The sequence below is a fragment of the Bos indicus genome, chromosome 24, assembly GCF_029378745.1.
Source record: "Bos indicus isolate NIAB-ARS_2022 breed Sahiwal x Tharparkar chromosome 24, NIAB-ARS_B.indTharparkar_mat_pri_1.0, whole genome shotgun sequence".
Taxonomy (NCBI): Eukaryota; Metazoa; Chordata; class Mammalia; order Artiodactyla; family Bovidae; genus Bos; species Bos indicus.
This window is the reverse complement of record NC_091783.1, coordinates 42155159-42170552: the sequence shown is the minus strand read 5'-3', so window position 1 is coordinate 42170552 and position 15394 is coordinate 42155159. Positions and strand designations below refer to the sequence as shown.

Genomic DNA, 15394 nt, shown 5'->3' with positions numbered 1-15394 from the left:
CACTCAAGGCTGATGGAGGCCGTTGCCCTGTCCTCATCCATCCTACCCAGTTCCCCAAATTAATACACTCGTTGTTTCCCTGCTGAGGAAAACCAAACCTTGTTCTCTGCAGAGAGCATGCTGTCTTTGTGGAGAAAAACACACTGGGCCAAGTACTAAGATGGTGAAAAATTAACCACCTGCGAAACAGCACAGCAGAAGCACATCTGGTAAAGGCATCCGTAGCAAGGAGAAAGCGAACAGGAAGTGCTCTCACGTCCCAGGGCTGGGGTCTGGGCAGGGCAGGGGGTAGGAGGGCACTCCTCCCCTCCCCCTCCCAAGCATCGGAACAGAGACGCCGACACTGGATTAAGCCAGGAAAGTAAAATCAATCTGCCCACGAGCCGTGCAGACGGCTCTGCTGTGAGTGGACGCGTTCCCAGGTTTCCTGGCAGGCAGGTTCAAGCAAGACCTTCGTCCCAGATCGTCCCAGATCTCGACTTCCATCTGGAAATAAAGTCGGCGTGATCTGCAGAATAACGCACTCGGAGATCAAGGAAACAACCCGAGGCAGCAGTGAGAGCGGCTGGCGCAGGGTGGAGGGGACTGCAGGGACAGGAAGACTGGACACACCGCCCAAGTCCCTGAGTTGTGTCCAAGTCTTCACAGTCCGGACTGAGTCTCCCTGGCCGGGATGAACACCCCCGAAGGCTCAGACACTGTGACCTCTCTTAGAAGGTACTTAGAAAGGAAGAAAGGTGGATCGGAAGAACAGATGAGAACTTACCCAATGGTAAGTACCCAAGAGGTAAGTACCTCTCTTAGAAGGTACTTAGAAAGGAAGAAAGGTGGATCGGAAGAACAGATGAGAACTTACCCAATGGTCGGGCTGATGTTGTGGTCAAAGTGATCCTGGACAAATCGACACACGATGCTGGACTTCCCCACGCCAGTGTCCTGGAAGAGGACGAGAATACAGCCATGAAGACCATGGGGGCGGATTCTGACCCAGTATAAACAGAACCCAGCACAGAGGAGCTTACTTCCAGCTGGGGGGAAGTGGGATATTTTCTTCTATTTCATACCAGAAATTCTGACAGTGAAGTTGTATTGCCTTCATAAAAGAAGTATGCTAAAAGTAAATTTCAGAAACATGTGCCATCTATACACAATAATTAACCTAGAACTGACATGTTTCAATACACGTGCTTCCAGAAACTTGGAAATTTGGGGAGGGATCTAAGAAGTATGGCAACATATCACTTTGTTTTGGTAGAAACTGATTTTATTCAAACCTTTAGCACTCTAAAAAGACGTAATCTATTTTTCTAGGTATCATCCTATAAGAACGATAAATTCTAATTATTGCATGTTTATCATTTTCTCTCTAGAATCTGATGGCTGCATAAGAACCTCCAGTTTTGCTCAATTGTACAGCTCTTTCTCTGTTAAATAATTCTATAAAGCTGTTAGGAAAGGGGTCCACTCACTCACTGGAAACAGACACATGCATTTTTCTCTGTGTGTGCATGCTAAGTTGCTCAGTCGTGTCTGACTCTTTGCGACCTGACTGTAGCCAGCCAGGCTACAGTCAGGTCCAGGCAAGAATACTGGAGTGGTTGCTATTTCCTCCTCCAGGGGATCATCCAGACTCAGGAATCGAACCCGCGTTTCTTAGTCTCCTGCGTTGGCAGGCGGGTTCTTTACCACTAGTGCCACCTGGGAAGTCCCACGTGCATTTTCCTCCAGTCCTTTCCAAATCCCTTGTCAAATGGTTTAAGGAATAAAAAAAAAAAACACATTCACAAGGTCAAAGAGATGGGAGAAGAGACAACCATCAGACAAGTGAGGACAAAGAGGAACAGTTGGGGGAGGGAGGGTGGGGTCACTGTGAAAGAAGAAGCCGGAGCCTAAGGGTCTGCAGCAGGGGGAGCAAGTCAGTCCCACCCACATTCCCTGCAGGTACCAAGAGCTGGAGGCAGTGCTAGAATCAGAATATCGGAACCAGAGGCAAGACCGCAGAGAATCACACCTAGGCGCCCCAGACACGGGATCAGGGGAGGGATGTTCTGGGAGGATGCTGGAGGATGCTGGAGGCTGACTCCAGAAAACCTGTGTCAGAAACAGGCTGGCTCACGACCCTGCACACAGCTTGGGTTGGGGCCGGGGGAGCTACTCACCCAACCCTGCCCCACCCTGTTGAAGCCCAGATGGAAGAGGCAAGTGTGTCTCCCCACTTGCAGACCCAGCTATGAACACGTGGAGTCCCCCAACTAGAGGCCACGTGTGTCCCCAACCACCAGCCCCTGTGTGCAAACAGAGCTTTGGGGAGGCATTTTATTTTTTTAAACATTCTCCTTTTATTTATTTTTTTCTTTTGGCCAAGCCACGCAGCATGCCGGGGTTTTAGTTCCCTGCCCAGGGATCAAACCCATGCCCCCTGCATTGGAAGCATGCACCCCTAACCACTGGACCACCAGGGAAGTCCCTGGGGATGTATTTCAATCTTTTAAAAAGAAATACTCATCTAAGAAATACCGGAGATCTACACCCACAGAAAAGTAAAGGATGCATTTTTAGAAGATCATTCAGAAAGTAAGACGGACCCTCAGATACTAAAAACATGATGACAAAAATGGAAACTTCAAAGGGAGAGTTGGCAAGGTGAAGTCCAGAGATTGCCCAGGAAGCAGGACAAAGGAGAACAAAGCTCCTGCCCCCGCTGCCCTTTGAGAGTGGCCGCACGGCGAGGAGATCCAGGACGCGAATCTGCTAGGGGAGGACTGCAGACCCTCGAGACAGAGAAGTGAGAGGGGAAAGAGACACACCTAGCCCAAGAAGGAAAAGACAGTGATGAGCTTCTCTTCAAAGCTTCACGTTAAAAGCCTGCAGATCAAGGAGAAAATGCTGAAGCTCAGAGAAAGGTGTTTTTCTCCAGACACTGAAACATGAAATGAGATTTGAAACACCATTGGCATCTGAATTATGGGCGTGCCCTCTCGCTCCCGCACTCAGGACAATCCTAGCAAACCTGGGGCGGGAGGGCCTCGGGCTTGGGATCCTCATCAGAAGGTCATTGTCCAGAAGGTGTCATTTCCCAGAGCATGTGGCCTGCACTGGCTCTAAGCCCCGGGAAAAAGCCGCACTAGACGCTACATCTTTGCAGCCCTGGGTCGATGTGCAGAGTTCAAAGAGGTGACGACAGAAAGGAAACGCCAGCTCCTTGGACTCCAGATCGATGCGACTGCTATTTCCAGCTGCATCCCCAGGAAGGACTCAGCTAACGCTTCTCAGTGTCCCCAAACCACAGCCCCGTCCTTCCCATCTGAGCTGAGCTTAAAGTCCCTGTGAAAGAGCAGACCCCTACCACCCTGCAGTCCTGGCAGCCCCAGCGACTCTGGACAGGAAGAACTGGGCTGCACCCGGGCCTCCCCCGTACCCAGCTGGGACAATGGCCCCTTGATAGCCTCCCCCCAGCAGCAGAGCCCTTGTCCTCTAAGGGAATGGCTGGCATCCAGGGCTCTGGCCCGAGGGGGCATTCTCATGGGCAGGACTCTGCTCCAGGGGGCACGTTTCGGAGCCCATTTACTTGCTCTGCCCAAGGGTTTCAGCTGCCAAGAGCTGACTCGTTAGAAAAGACCCTGATGCTGGGAAAGACTGAAGGCAGGAGGAGAAGGGGACAACAGAGGGCAAGATGGTTGGATGGCATCACCAACTCAACGGACATGAGTTCGAGCAAACTCCGGGAGATAGTGAAGGACAGGAAAGCCTGGAGTGCTGCAGTCCATGGAATCCCAAAGAGTCGAACACAACTGAGTGACTGAACGACGACAAAATCATCTTGTGGGCTCAGAGGTTTTGTGACAACTTGGGGATTGCCTGCTCCCGGGCCTGCCATTCCCCTGCCGGCCACCAGGGGAAGGCCCTGCCCGCGGATGGCAGATGATGGCAGAGCAGGATGCAGGGCAGTTGTCATGAATCACTGAGCTGGGTGACTTCCTTTTCCTGCAGGACCTCTTTCAGACAGTCACACACACACACAGAGGCAGGAGGAAAACGCCCCGGATCATGCCTGTCCCACAGGAAATTGCAAAGCTCTGAAGCAGCAACTCCTGGGTGGATAAAGGCATCCGAGGAACAAGAGGAGGGCTGGGAGGCACAGGCTGCTCACCCCTTCTCCTCGGCCCCGTGACTTCCGGGGGACTCGACGCCCTTGGAAGGAAGCTGGCTCCGCTTCCTGAAATGACAGGACGTTGTTACAGCCCATCCAGCCCCGAGTCTGCAGGAAAGGAGGCTGCGTGGCTTCCCTGAGGGTCACACAGCAGGCTGGAGGGTCAGAGCACAGTTTTCCGAGTCCCGTGAAAACCCTACAGGCTCTCACCAGGTAAATCAACTCCCCGACAGATGTAAATGTCTTCTTAAGGAAGTCCACTTCTTAGACCCATGAGGAGGGCCTTTACTACTGCTTTCCAGGTTCACCACCCATAAGAGAGTCATTCTTCCTAAAGACACATCTGCTAGGTCTTGCCCCAGTGGGAGGGGGACGTACTGTCAGCTACCAAGGAGCCACCAGCATAAAACCAATTCTTTTCTTTTATTAATTGAGCATAGTTGATTTAAAATGTCATTCATCATTAGTCTCAGGTGTACAGCACAGTGACTCAGTCACACACACACACACGTACATCTGTATCCATATCTATTCTTGGTCAGAGTCTTTTCCCTAATAGGTTGTGCTGCGTTGTGTGCTAACCTGCTTCAGTTGTGTCTGACTCTGTGAGACCCCATGGACTGTAGCCAGCAGGGTTCTTCTGTCCGTGGGATACTGCAGGCAAGAATACTAGACTGGTTGCCATGCCCTCCTCTGGGGGATTTTCCCAACCCGGGGGTCGAATCAGCGTCTCTTCCTTCTCCTGTGCTGGCAGGCAGGTTCTTTATAACTAGCACCACCTGGGGAGCCCCTAGGTCACTTACACATCAGACCTAAACTTTCAAAGGAATCAGACAGGGTGTCAGAGCCAGGGTGACCATGACTGCACAGGCCACCCCAAGACGCCAATAGGACGGCTGATGGCTGGGTTCCAAACTTTTAAAACTCAGGCATGCATCTTTCTGTTGACATAATGCTTTAAATAAATCATGATTCTTTCCCAAGCTTGGGCCTGCACTATAGCTCTCTACAATGAAGGCCCCAACATCCATTTATAATATTATTTCCATAGGAAACTTTATTCTACTTTCAAACTTGGGATTTCAGCCAGTACCAACCAGACTCTCAGGCCTGCAGTCCAAGCAGAACACTCCAGGAGTGAAGAGATCTTTGGGGAACATTTGATGTTCTGTTGCTAAGTCGTGTCCGACTCTTTGCGATCCCACGGACTGCAGCACGTCAGGCTTCCCTGTCCTTCACCATCTCCCGGAGTTTGCTCAAATTCATATCCATTGAGTCGGTGATGTTATTCAACCATCTCATCCTCTGTTGCCCGCCTTGGGGGACTCCTGCATTTGGACTCCAGGCATATTGCTAATAATCCCAACCCTTCTTCAGAGCAGAAGTGGACTAAACATTCACAGCGATGATGACAAAAGCTGAGCCCATAAAAGCTCCCAGCACCCAGCCAGGCATTTTCTATGGAGAAATGTCCACTATCATCTCCTGAAGCTTTGTTTCTGCTGTCGTCTCTCTTCTCTCCTTCTGTGACTCCGCTGTGCTTGTACTATACTTTTTCACCGTACCATGTACGTCTTTATCGTCTTTTCTTTATTTTCCATCTTTTATTTGTCTGAGTTTCAGTTTGGAATTATTCTGACCTATCTTCTAGTTCTTTTTAAAGATGTATTGAACATGATGATAAACCCATTTATTGATTTTCTGATATCAGTTATTGCATTTTTTCCACCATAAAATTTTCACAGTACAGTTTTCGATGGCATGCCAAAGTCTGAAATCATAACTTTTATTTCCTTGAACATAATAAACATGCATATATTATTATTTTAATATTTATTTTATTTATGTATTTGGCTGTGCTGGGACTCAGTTGCAGCACACTGGATTTTCATGGCATCATCCAGAATCTTCTAGTTTAAAGTACATTGTCTAGATTCTAGTTTGGTTTCTATTGTCTGTGGAAAAGTTTTCAGTCGAATTGCCCTGTCTCCTCCTATCACTGCCTCACTCCTCCGACAAGTTAAAGAAGGAAAAGAACAAGGAAGATGCTTCTTAAAAGGGGAAGAACGGCGAGTCCCATCACCCTCCACTTCCGACATAGCAGCCCCGCTGCTTCTCAGCTTTTTCAGAGAACCCTTCGTCCCGATGCACAGACTCTGTGCAGCCAAGCAGACACTGCCGTGTGTCTGAGTCTTACAAAGTGTGACCTTAACTGTTTAAAAATTTGTCTAATCTTGTGTTTTACTTAATCTCACTTCTTTCCAGAGGAACCACCAGCTCTTCTGTCACCTTTCTTTCCGCTCAAGCAGCGCACGTGTGGGGTGGCGACTGGGCAAGCCAGGTTCTCCAGACAAATGGCCCCCTGTTCCCAGCGGGGAGCCCACCAGCCTGCATGGGCTCCCTGTACCGACGCGGGATTTTATTGTTCTATAATGTTCTTACAAAACACCCAATATTCACTCCTCCCAAGTTTCAGGTTTAGCAAATAAGGACACAGAATGATCATAATTGCAGCTTCTAATATGGTTCCCAGTGACTCCTGACACCTGGTATGTGGTCCCCTGTGTGTAAGCTAGGGGGTTTCCCAGGTAGCACAGCAGTAAAGACCCTGCCTGCCATTGGGAGTCGTAAGAGACGCTGGTTCGATCCCTGGGTCAGGAAGATCCCCTGGAGGAGGGCATGGCAACCCACTTCAGTATTCTTGCCTGGAGAATCCCATGGACAGAGGAGCCTGGTGGGTTACAGTCCATGGGGTTGCAAAGAGTCTGATACAACTGAACCGACTTAGCACAGGCATGTGGCCTAGACCTAACAACTTGCTCTTAAAAAGTAGAAAAATGGTGAAAGTGACAGATGTCAGCCCCCATGTTAGGTTTTAACACTGAGACTTGGTCCCCCTTTCTCACCAGGTTGCCCGCCCCCAGCCTGGGGCTCCTGGAAACAGAAACATCGGAGCCACAGCTCTCGGTGACCATCCAGGGCGCTCTGCTATCCCTAGATCAGCTGGTACCGCCACACCATGAATTTGTCCTTCAAGTGGGAAGCGCAGCCGTGGACCCCAAGGGCTCTTGGACTAGGGTAAGGAGGCATGGCCCTCCTCCCTCCAGCCCCTGGAGCCTGGGCTTTGTCCTGAGGGCAGTGGAATCAAGAAGACCCAGCACGGGGAGAACTTTAAGAGGACTGGAAGGAAACCAAACCAGGAAACAGAGGTGTTTAAGAGACTGCACACACCTGCTGCATTTTTACTGAGCATCTACTATATGCCAGGTGTTTTCACAGATGACAGTGGCCAGTCTATCGTGTCAGAGCTAAGACTCTACACAGAGACTCAGCAGGCGCTCATGCTCAGCGCTGCAGGGCGGGCAGATGGAATCCTTCCTATATCCCGACCCTGACAAGCCTGACAGCTGCTGTTCTCAGACCACTCACTGGCCTGAGTTAACACTCAACACTTTGCTGACCCCAAGCCGAGCTCCTACGTGATGCAGAAAGTTAGCTGCTGTGATCCTTAGTCACGACACTAGATTGCAGCACTTACACACGCTCCCTCGTTGGCCAGAAGCAAACAGTCAACATATCTGGGAAGTACTGATGAGCCGAGACGCCAGCCTCTGCTCACAACTCGCCTACCTTCCTGACTGTCACTGTTCCCCATAAACGGTGATAGTTTTTGACCCATGACAGGTGAGGAATTGTCCTATACGTCTGAGGGTCAACTGGATTCCTCTCAGACTTGATGCCCACGCTAGATTCAGGAGAGGACGTCACAGAAGGGAGGAGATGTATTTGCGGGGAGCTGAGCATCAGAAGGTGGGGGCTGAGTCTGCAGAGTGTAAGGAGAGCCATTCCCATAATCATCACGCTGGCTTGACTTTCTCTCGGCTCGGTCCCTCAGTCATCCAGCACTTCTGCAAGCATTTCACAGACTTTACAAAATACACAGGAAAGGCAGCAGTGAATTTCCAATTGGGAGGGAGATTATTTAATACTGCCCCCCTCACTTTCCATTTATGTTCTTTAGGAATAAATGCTAAACTAGCACATTCAGTTTAAGAAATTTGACCAGGAAACACAAGGCTGCCTGCATCAGGGCTACCAGGAGAACCCCCACCTCTTCACGCTGATAGGAGGGGATCAACGTGTGTGAACTTCACGTACCAACAACGTGAAGTCGTCCTTGTGGATAAATCAAGATTCATGGACATACAACTCTTTAAGAAGTTTATTTTAGGGTCAAGAAAGAAAATACATAGTTTATGCTTCCCAAGATAGGAACTGTCCCTTGTATGAATCACTGAATATTTCCAGAAGAGAATATTCCCAGAGACGCTGGGGGTCAACACCTTCCGTGCACTGTGAACATCCCATAAAGGATGAGTCTCAGGCTGCTTTGCCTGCACATCCCTGACTGCAGACAATGAGGTGTAGATCCTCTGATAGGTGTGTATCTATTTACAAACTGCACACATGCAAAACTATACTAAGTATTAGACAGCCTGTAGGACATAACCAGGAGTAGAAATTTTTAAAAGAATGACCTACTAGGATCTTCTCAATACTATGCCACCAAATACAGAAATCCCTGGATGCCGAGACTGGCATAAGCTGTAACTGCCCCAGCTCCCAGATTTCACATCTTTGTTCAACCAAATAGCCTTGTCGGTGTCACAGACAGATTTACAATCAATACAGTCCAGCACTGGGGGGAAGGACTCAATCTCCGTGTGCCCTCCCACCTCCTTGACACATAGAGACCGGGAAACAGAGACGAAGCCCCCGGAGGCTAGAACCACACCGTGTGGATGGGAGGCTGGAGGCAGCCACCTTTCAACTCTCTGGGCTGGGAAGCAGAAGCCGCTGTGCGGACAGAAGTTAAGCCAAGTGGCCCAAAGACGGTTCTGATACCTTCCTGAGGCCCAGCTACATTCCTGCTCTGGGTTCTGCGGGACACTCTGTATCTTTCTTCTTTTTTAACTGGGTCTCAGGGCACGTGCAAGGCCCCTGACGGCCACAGGAAGCTACAGGTGGCACTGGTGGCAAAGATCCTGCCTGACGATGCAGGAGACCCAAGAGACTCAGGTTCAACCCTGGCTTGGCAAGATCCGCTGGAGAAGGGAATGGCAATCCACTACAGTATTCTTGCCTGGGAAATCCCATGGACAGAGGAGCCTGGCGGCCTATAGTCCATGGGGTCACAAAGAGTCGGATGTGGCTGAAGTGACTTAGCACAGGGCACACTGGAACCTGCCCCGCCGGCCACGGGAAGCACAGCAGAAGGCTGCCCTTCCGAAGCTGGACCCCCAGGAGGAAGCATCTGTAAGGCTTTTACTGCTGACCCCGGTCACTTCCCCCCACCTCCAGGCCCACTCCTCCCGCCCCTGGACTAGGCCATCACATCATCACACCTACTGCTTTTTGCAGGCAGTTACAACCAAACCATAACGTTCTGTGCTGCTCTCCCATCAAACAGGAGGCTGGAAAATGTCACCTGATGTCTGGGCCTGGCCAGCAGTAAAGTCTGGCTGCCGCCAGCCGGGGCACCCCCTCAGCCACTCACGAACCTCGGGCGTATTTCATCTGCATCTCAGGTCACGGTCATGGCTTAAAGGCATTGCTACACATGCACTCAGAAACCAAGTGACAAGACGAGAATGTCCATTTCTACATTCTAGTTTTACAAAAATACAACTGATTGACTTTATTAAAAAAACAAAACAAGGAAGAAAAAGCAATGATCTGGGAAAGACGATGACTTGTTCCAGGGGTGAGCTCACCATTCAGGTTTCAACTTGGACCCTTCTGTCCACTCAGGCTCTGACTCTGGGGACCCATTCACACTGCCCCCGCCTCCCCCACCGGACTCTCTCTCAAGCAGGCAGGAAGATTGCAGTTTGATTGAGGCAACCAGGCCAGAAGTTGCTAGATAATAATTTGGTCAGACGAACCAAAGGAAGTGTTTCTTCACTCGGTGGTTTGGACAGCTTGAGGGGTCAGGGATGGAACTAAAGACTTTCTCTAACCTGAGAGCACAAATTTCTGTTCCACCGTGACCTGACCACATGACCCAAGCAGCTCAATTCAAACTTTGCTTTCCTACCCACGAATCTGGTGCCTTACCCAATCTAGCACAAAAGAGACTTGCCCAAGGTCTGACTGTGTGTATAGATACACACAAGTAAATCTGTGACACGATCCTGTTTGTGTGCCTGCCTCTATCCCAGAAAAGGATTAGAATATTTAACTGAGCTTCCCGAGAGCCGGCGCACGTCAAGCCTGTGTTTTTACAAGACAGAATCCTTTTCTGCTAAATGCATCTAAGCTGCAAACTGTATCTGGCGACCAGGAACACGGAGTCAGCCAGGACAAGTAGATAGCGGCAGCATTCTGCCGTTCTGCTGACTGAAGGAAAACACTTTGGAACTTGAGTTTTCTATGACGTTTGATCTGGACTCTAGATCCAAACCAGCTCTATGTTCATGCGTCTCAAAACAGTAGCCACAAGGCTGGCCAGCATCACTGCACTGTCCATTTGCCTGCACGCTCAGTTGCTCAGTCATGGCCAACTCTTTGTGACCCCATGGACTGTAGCTCGCCAGGCTCCTCTGTCCATGGGATTCTCCAGGCAAGAATACTGGAATGAGTTTCCATGCCCTCCTCCATGGGATGTTCCCAACCCAGGGATCAAACCACATCTCCTGAGTCTTCTGCATTGGCAGGCAGATTCATGACCACTGCGCCACTTGGGAAGTCCCAGGTGTCTATTAGCTTCTCTAAAAAAGGTGAAGCATCAGTGCACATCTGTTCTCTGTAACATCCGAATCTGATAATGCCATGAAGTCACCAAGTACCAGCGTCCTACCCTCTGATCCATGGGCTGGGTTACCAGCTACTGTTCAATCTAGAGCTCAGCATGGGAGATGACCCAGTGCCAAGACAAGGAAGAAATAAACAGCAAGGGCCCTGGCACCCGGGGTGGGGGCTTCCTCAGCCCCACTGTATACCCTGGAGTCCACTCACCACGTGGCAGGGCAGACAGGGCCACCCAGAAAATCTCAGAGTGGTTCTCAACCAGATGGCATCCCAGGGGGACACCCAGGACCTGCCTCCCCTACAGGAGAGGAGTCTCTGAGATTTCTTCCTGTGTGCAAAAGAAATTATGCATGCTCTCTTTTCTGGGCTAGAAGATCCAAATCTGATAACTATTCGGGAATAACTTTGTAAACCTTAATCATAATTGTTTTGCTCTTCTGAGTTGTTCCCTGTCTCTTTTAACTGGAGGAAAACATGAAGAGAACTCCAAGGAAACAAACCCCAAGAGATCACAACCCAGAGTGTGAGACACATGCGGCGTACATCCTAGGAGATGCTGTGACAAAGGAAGAATGGAAAATAACAGTCAGGAGGTGGCCTGTAGGGAAACCGGAACTCATGATAGCCCCCAGCCCACCCACGAACTAACTGTGCAGGGGAGCAGAATTTGGGAGCAGTCAGAGTGTGTGTTTGGGGTCTGACACACGAGATTTAATTTTCTTACTAGTTCTCTGTGCTTCTGTTCCTTCCTCTGAAACAGGAGCAGTAGCAGGGCCCGCCAAGTAGGACTGTGGCAAAGATTAAACAAGATAATACATCCACAGCAATGAGAACCGTGCTGGCTAACTGTCATCGTGGTGATTATGCAGCCATTTAAAACAATGAAGCCTACCTGCATGAGCTGCTATGTATGGAAAGCGTTCCAAGATCTATAGATTGAAAAAATCCGTTTTCAGGTCTGTAATGACTTCTTTATTTTAAAAAAAATATCTGGGTGTGTGAGCACAAGCCTGAAACACATCCTTAAAAAAAAAAAATCACACAGATACATTAACAGTAGCCATCCAAGATTGGAAGCAAATCCAAGAGTTAGAGAAGGACAGGGAAGCCTGGTGTGCTGTAGTCCATGGGGTCGCAGAGAGTCAGACAAGATCAAGCGACTGAACAACAACAAAGATTGGGAATGACGTACCTTTTTGTAGCCTTTGAACTTTGTAATTCTACACAAAGGATTCCTTGGGTCTATTTTTAAGTAGGAACAGATGTGATCCTACGTAGAGGAATCAGCATGCACATTCTGTTTCCTTCTTTAAGCTTCTCTGTATAAACGTAATTTTTTCCACTAACAAGTTTTCCCCACACTCATTTGTATTATCCAAATTTTAAAGGGCCATCACCCGAGTCACAGATTCTGGCCTCTATGGGATGCGCTTCATTGTGATTGTGCTAATCAGAGTGAGCAAAACAAAGGCGGACTTACAGGAACCCTGCTGGAAGCCAGCTCCATCGCTGACGCCCCATGTGTCGTGTGTCTCTGATGGCAAAATGTTAATATTGGGACCTAAACCCTCTGCCTCCTAACTGCTCACGTTTAAACCATATCACATGTAGAAGTAGTCTACACTTGTAGTTTTTGTTGAGGTGCAATTTTCATAACACAAAATTAATCATTTTAAAGTGAACAATTAATTCAGGGGCTTCCCTGGTGGCTCAGTGGTAAAGAATCCACCTGCCAACATGGGAGACATGGGTTCCATTCTTGATCTGGGAAGATCGCACAAACGGTGGAGCAACTAAGCCCGTGCACCGAAACTCTGAGCCTGTGGTCTAGAGCCCAGGAGCTGCAACTACTGAAGCTCACGCCTAAAGTCCGTGCTCCGCAACACCCCCTCACACAGCCCAGGGAAGCCAGCAAAGCACTAGGGGAGCTGCTTTGGGAGCCCACACGTGGGACCCCGGCTGGGGAGGGGCAGTGATGGGAAAGAACGTGGCTTCCCAAATGGCGGGTCCTCCCACTAAAGCCTCATCAATTCCAACCTCAGGACTTCAGTCCCTGTGATACATCACTTAGCAATGTCCCCCCAAATCTGGAGCTGCCATGTCCCAGGGTGCCACTGGCCATCTCACATTTCCAGCACAAGATTCCCCAGCAGGAATCATACCTGCCCAAAAGCAGCACCTGCCAGGGGCCTGCCCAGGACCAGCAGCTCGCCTGACAGGAATGGGCTTGAGAGCCAGGGACCCGGGCTACAGGCCAGGTGGAGAAGATCCACTCTGCCTCGGGGACTAGCTCACGGGGCATGCCTCATGCCCCAGACACCTGCTCTATTGTCCCTTCTTTCTAGCACTGGTGCAATGGGGCCAGATGTGTCTGGATGGTATGAGTTGCCTCTGGGTGAACGCTGTTAGCCCATCACAGAATTTTAAAATTTGCATTTGGAGAAGTAAAAACACTTTTACAGTAACATGGTGTAATCCTGGTGCAATAAGGCAAACTAAGGTAACTTCTGAGCAAATCAACTTGTTTTTCCAGAAGCATCAGGGAAGTAGATGACCTTTACCAGTCCTCCTGGAGAGGAAGAACTTCCTTCTATTTAGAAGTTATCACATGACAGGTAGGGGCCCCCATGGTCTCATGTTACCTGTGCTGCGTAACTGTTACTCGCTGGGACAGACACTGTTACCAACATTATACAAGTGAGGGATCTGAGCTGAGGAAGCTCCACAAACCAGCTTAAAGCTTGTTTCTCTCTCCTTAGAATCCAGAGTCTGAGAAATGGCTCATGTCAAAGATCCGGTCAAGTAATAAACCCGCTGTCTTCAAATTTTATATGCCAGCAGTGACCTTGTTAGGACATGAAAGGGGCATATGGGAGAGGATCATTGCTGCCGTTCATCCATTAGAAAAAGAGCCCTGAGATTTAGCAGGTCACCCCTGCTGTCGAGGTGGTCAGGAGACTAGGTTCCAGCAAACGGGATAGAAGCAGAGGCAATAAATTGACTCCCAAATCCATCAGAGCAGTCCTGAATCAGCTACCAGAGCTGACCAAGAAGAAAAAGATGATTTCTCTCCTGCCTAAGTCCCTGGACTTTGGGGTCTCAGCCTGTATCCTCATCAACACAGTGCATTAAAGAATTTAAAAACCCACACATCCCTCTAAACAAACTGAGAATTATCCTTAGAGCTTGTTGGACCTCATCATCTGCTTATTCCTCACTCATTTATAAGGTAGATTCATTCTGGCCCTGTGTCTGAAATCTCACAATTTCCAAATCTAAATTGATAAGCTTTACTTATTTATCTATATACAAGTATGACAGTACCCCATTTCTTTAAACCCATATTCTTTCTAGACTACGCCCTTCTTTGGAAAATGCCCCTTACCCACATTTAGCTATTGGGCAGATGTTCTGTCTGCCCAGACCCAGTTTTCCACCACCCGGGGCTGGCAGGACATCATCTGATCTGGGTTGCGCTCTCTGCCCCACAGGGCAGCTCTGGCCCTTCTTCAGCAGTTGCATCCACTTCCACGCATAAGGCCCAGCAGGGTGCCATGACAGCCAGCGTGCCTGCCAAGACCAAGTCGTTGGTAATCCTGTCTTGTTGGTTACCATTAGGGCAGACAAAACTCTTTTTAAGACCATTCAGTAACAGAGGCCCTTGAAAGAAGCAGAAGGGGGTGGGGTATCTGCTGGAACCCCCTGACCCTGACTTAGATGCCTTAAGCTATATATTTCAGCTGCAGCACGCATAATCTACCGTCGTTCCCTGAGACTATATGACAGGTATGGGTCAATTTGTCCTAGCCTGCCATTTTCTGCCTTCTCAATGACCTATTACCAATCTAAGATTGATCTGCTGTGACACCTGCTGTCTTCCATGACCAGAATAATAAACACAAGCTATTCGCGTTGGCTACTCCATTTTTGATCAAGAGCTGCAGTCAGGGATGACAGACATCTGCCCATTAGGAAAGGCACGTAATTAACAGCAGTATTTACCCGCTCCCCCTGGGACACCAAGCAGGAGAGAGAAAACAGACTATCACCAAGACAGACCAACACCGCCCCTGCCCTGCTGAATTACAGCAGCTACACTCCACCTCCCACTCAGCCTCGACTGCAATCAAAATAAATACGCTTTCAGATTTAAATGACCTATAATGTAAATCCATATTATCCATGTATTTTCACTATATTATGTGCATCAGGAAGCTGTGTGTGTGATCATCTGCTACAGAGACAGGACTGGGGCTGACCTTCAGCTGGGACAGATGGAATTGCCAGCCCTGCCACAATAAGACTCCTGCAGAATCAGACTGGCATACGGAACTGTGCTTTTTATGGCATTTGATTGGAATTTTTATGTGCTTGACCTCGTCACGGGAGCAAAATCCATCATCTATGGAAATCATAAAACTGACTGTGTCACCT

General features: G+C 49.2%; 1 protein-coding gene across 2 annotated transcripts in view; it reads right to left on the bottom strand.

Moving 5' to 3' along the window:
* RAB31 (RAB31, member RAS oncogene family) overlaps window positions 1-15394 on the bottom strand; it is an 81952-nt gene that overhangs the window by 50929 nt on the left and 15629 nt on the right. For both annotated transcript variants that reach the window (XM_070778951.1, XM_070778950.1), the window contains exon 2: window positions 857-936. In XM_070778951.1, the coding sequence (XP_070635052.1) occupies window positions 857-936 (80 nt within the window). The remainder of the gene's footprint in view (window positions 1-856; window positions 937-15394) is intronic.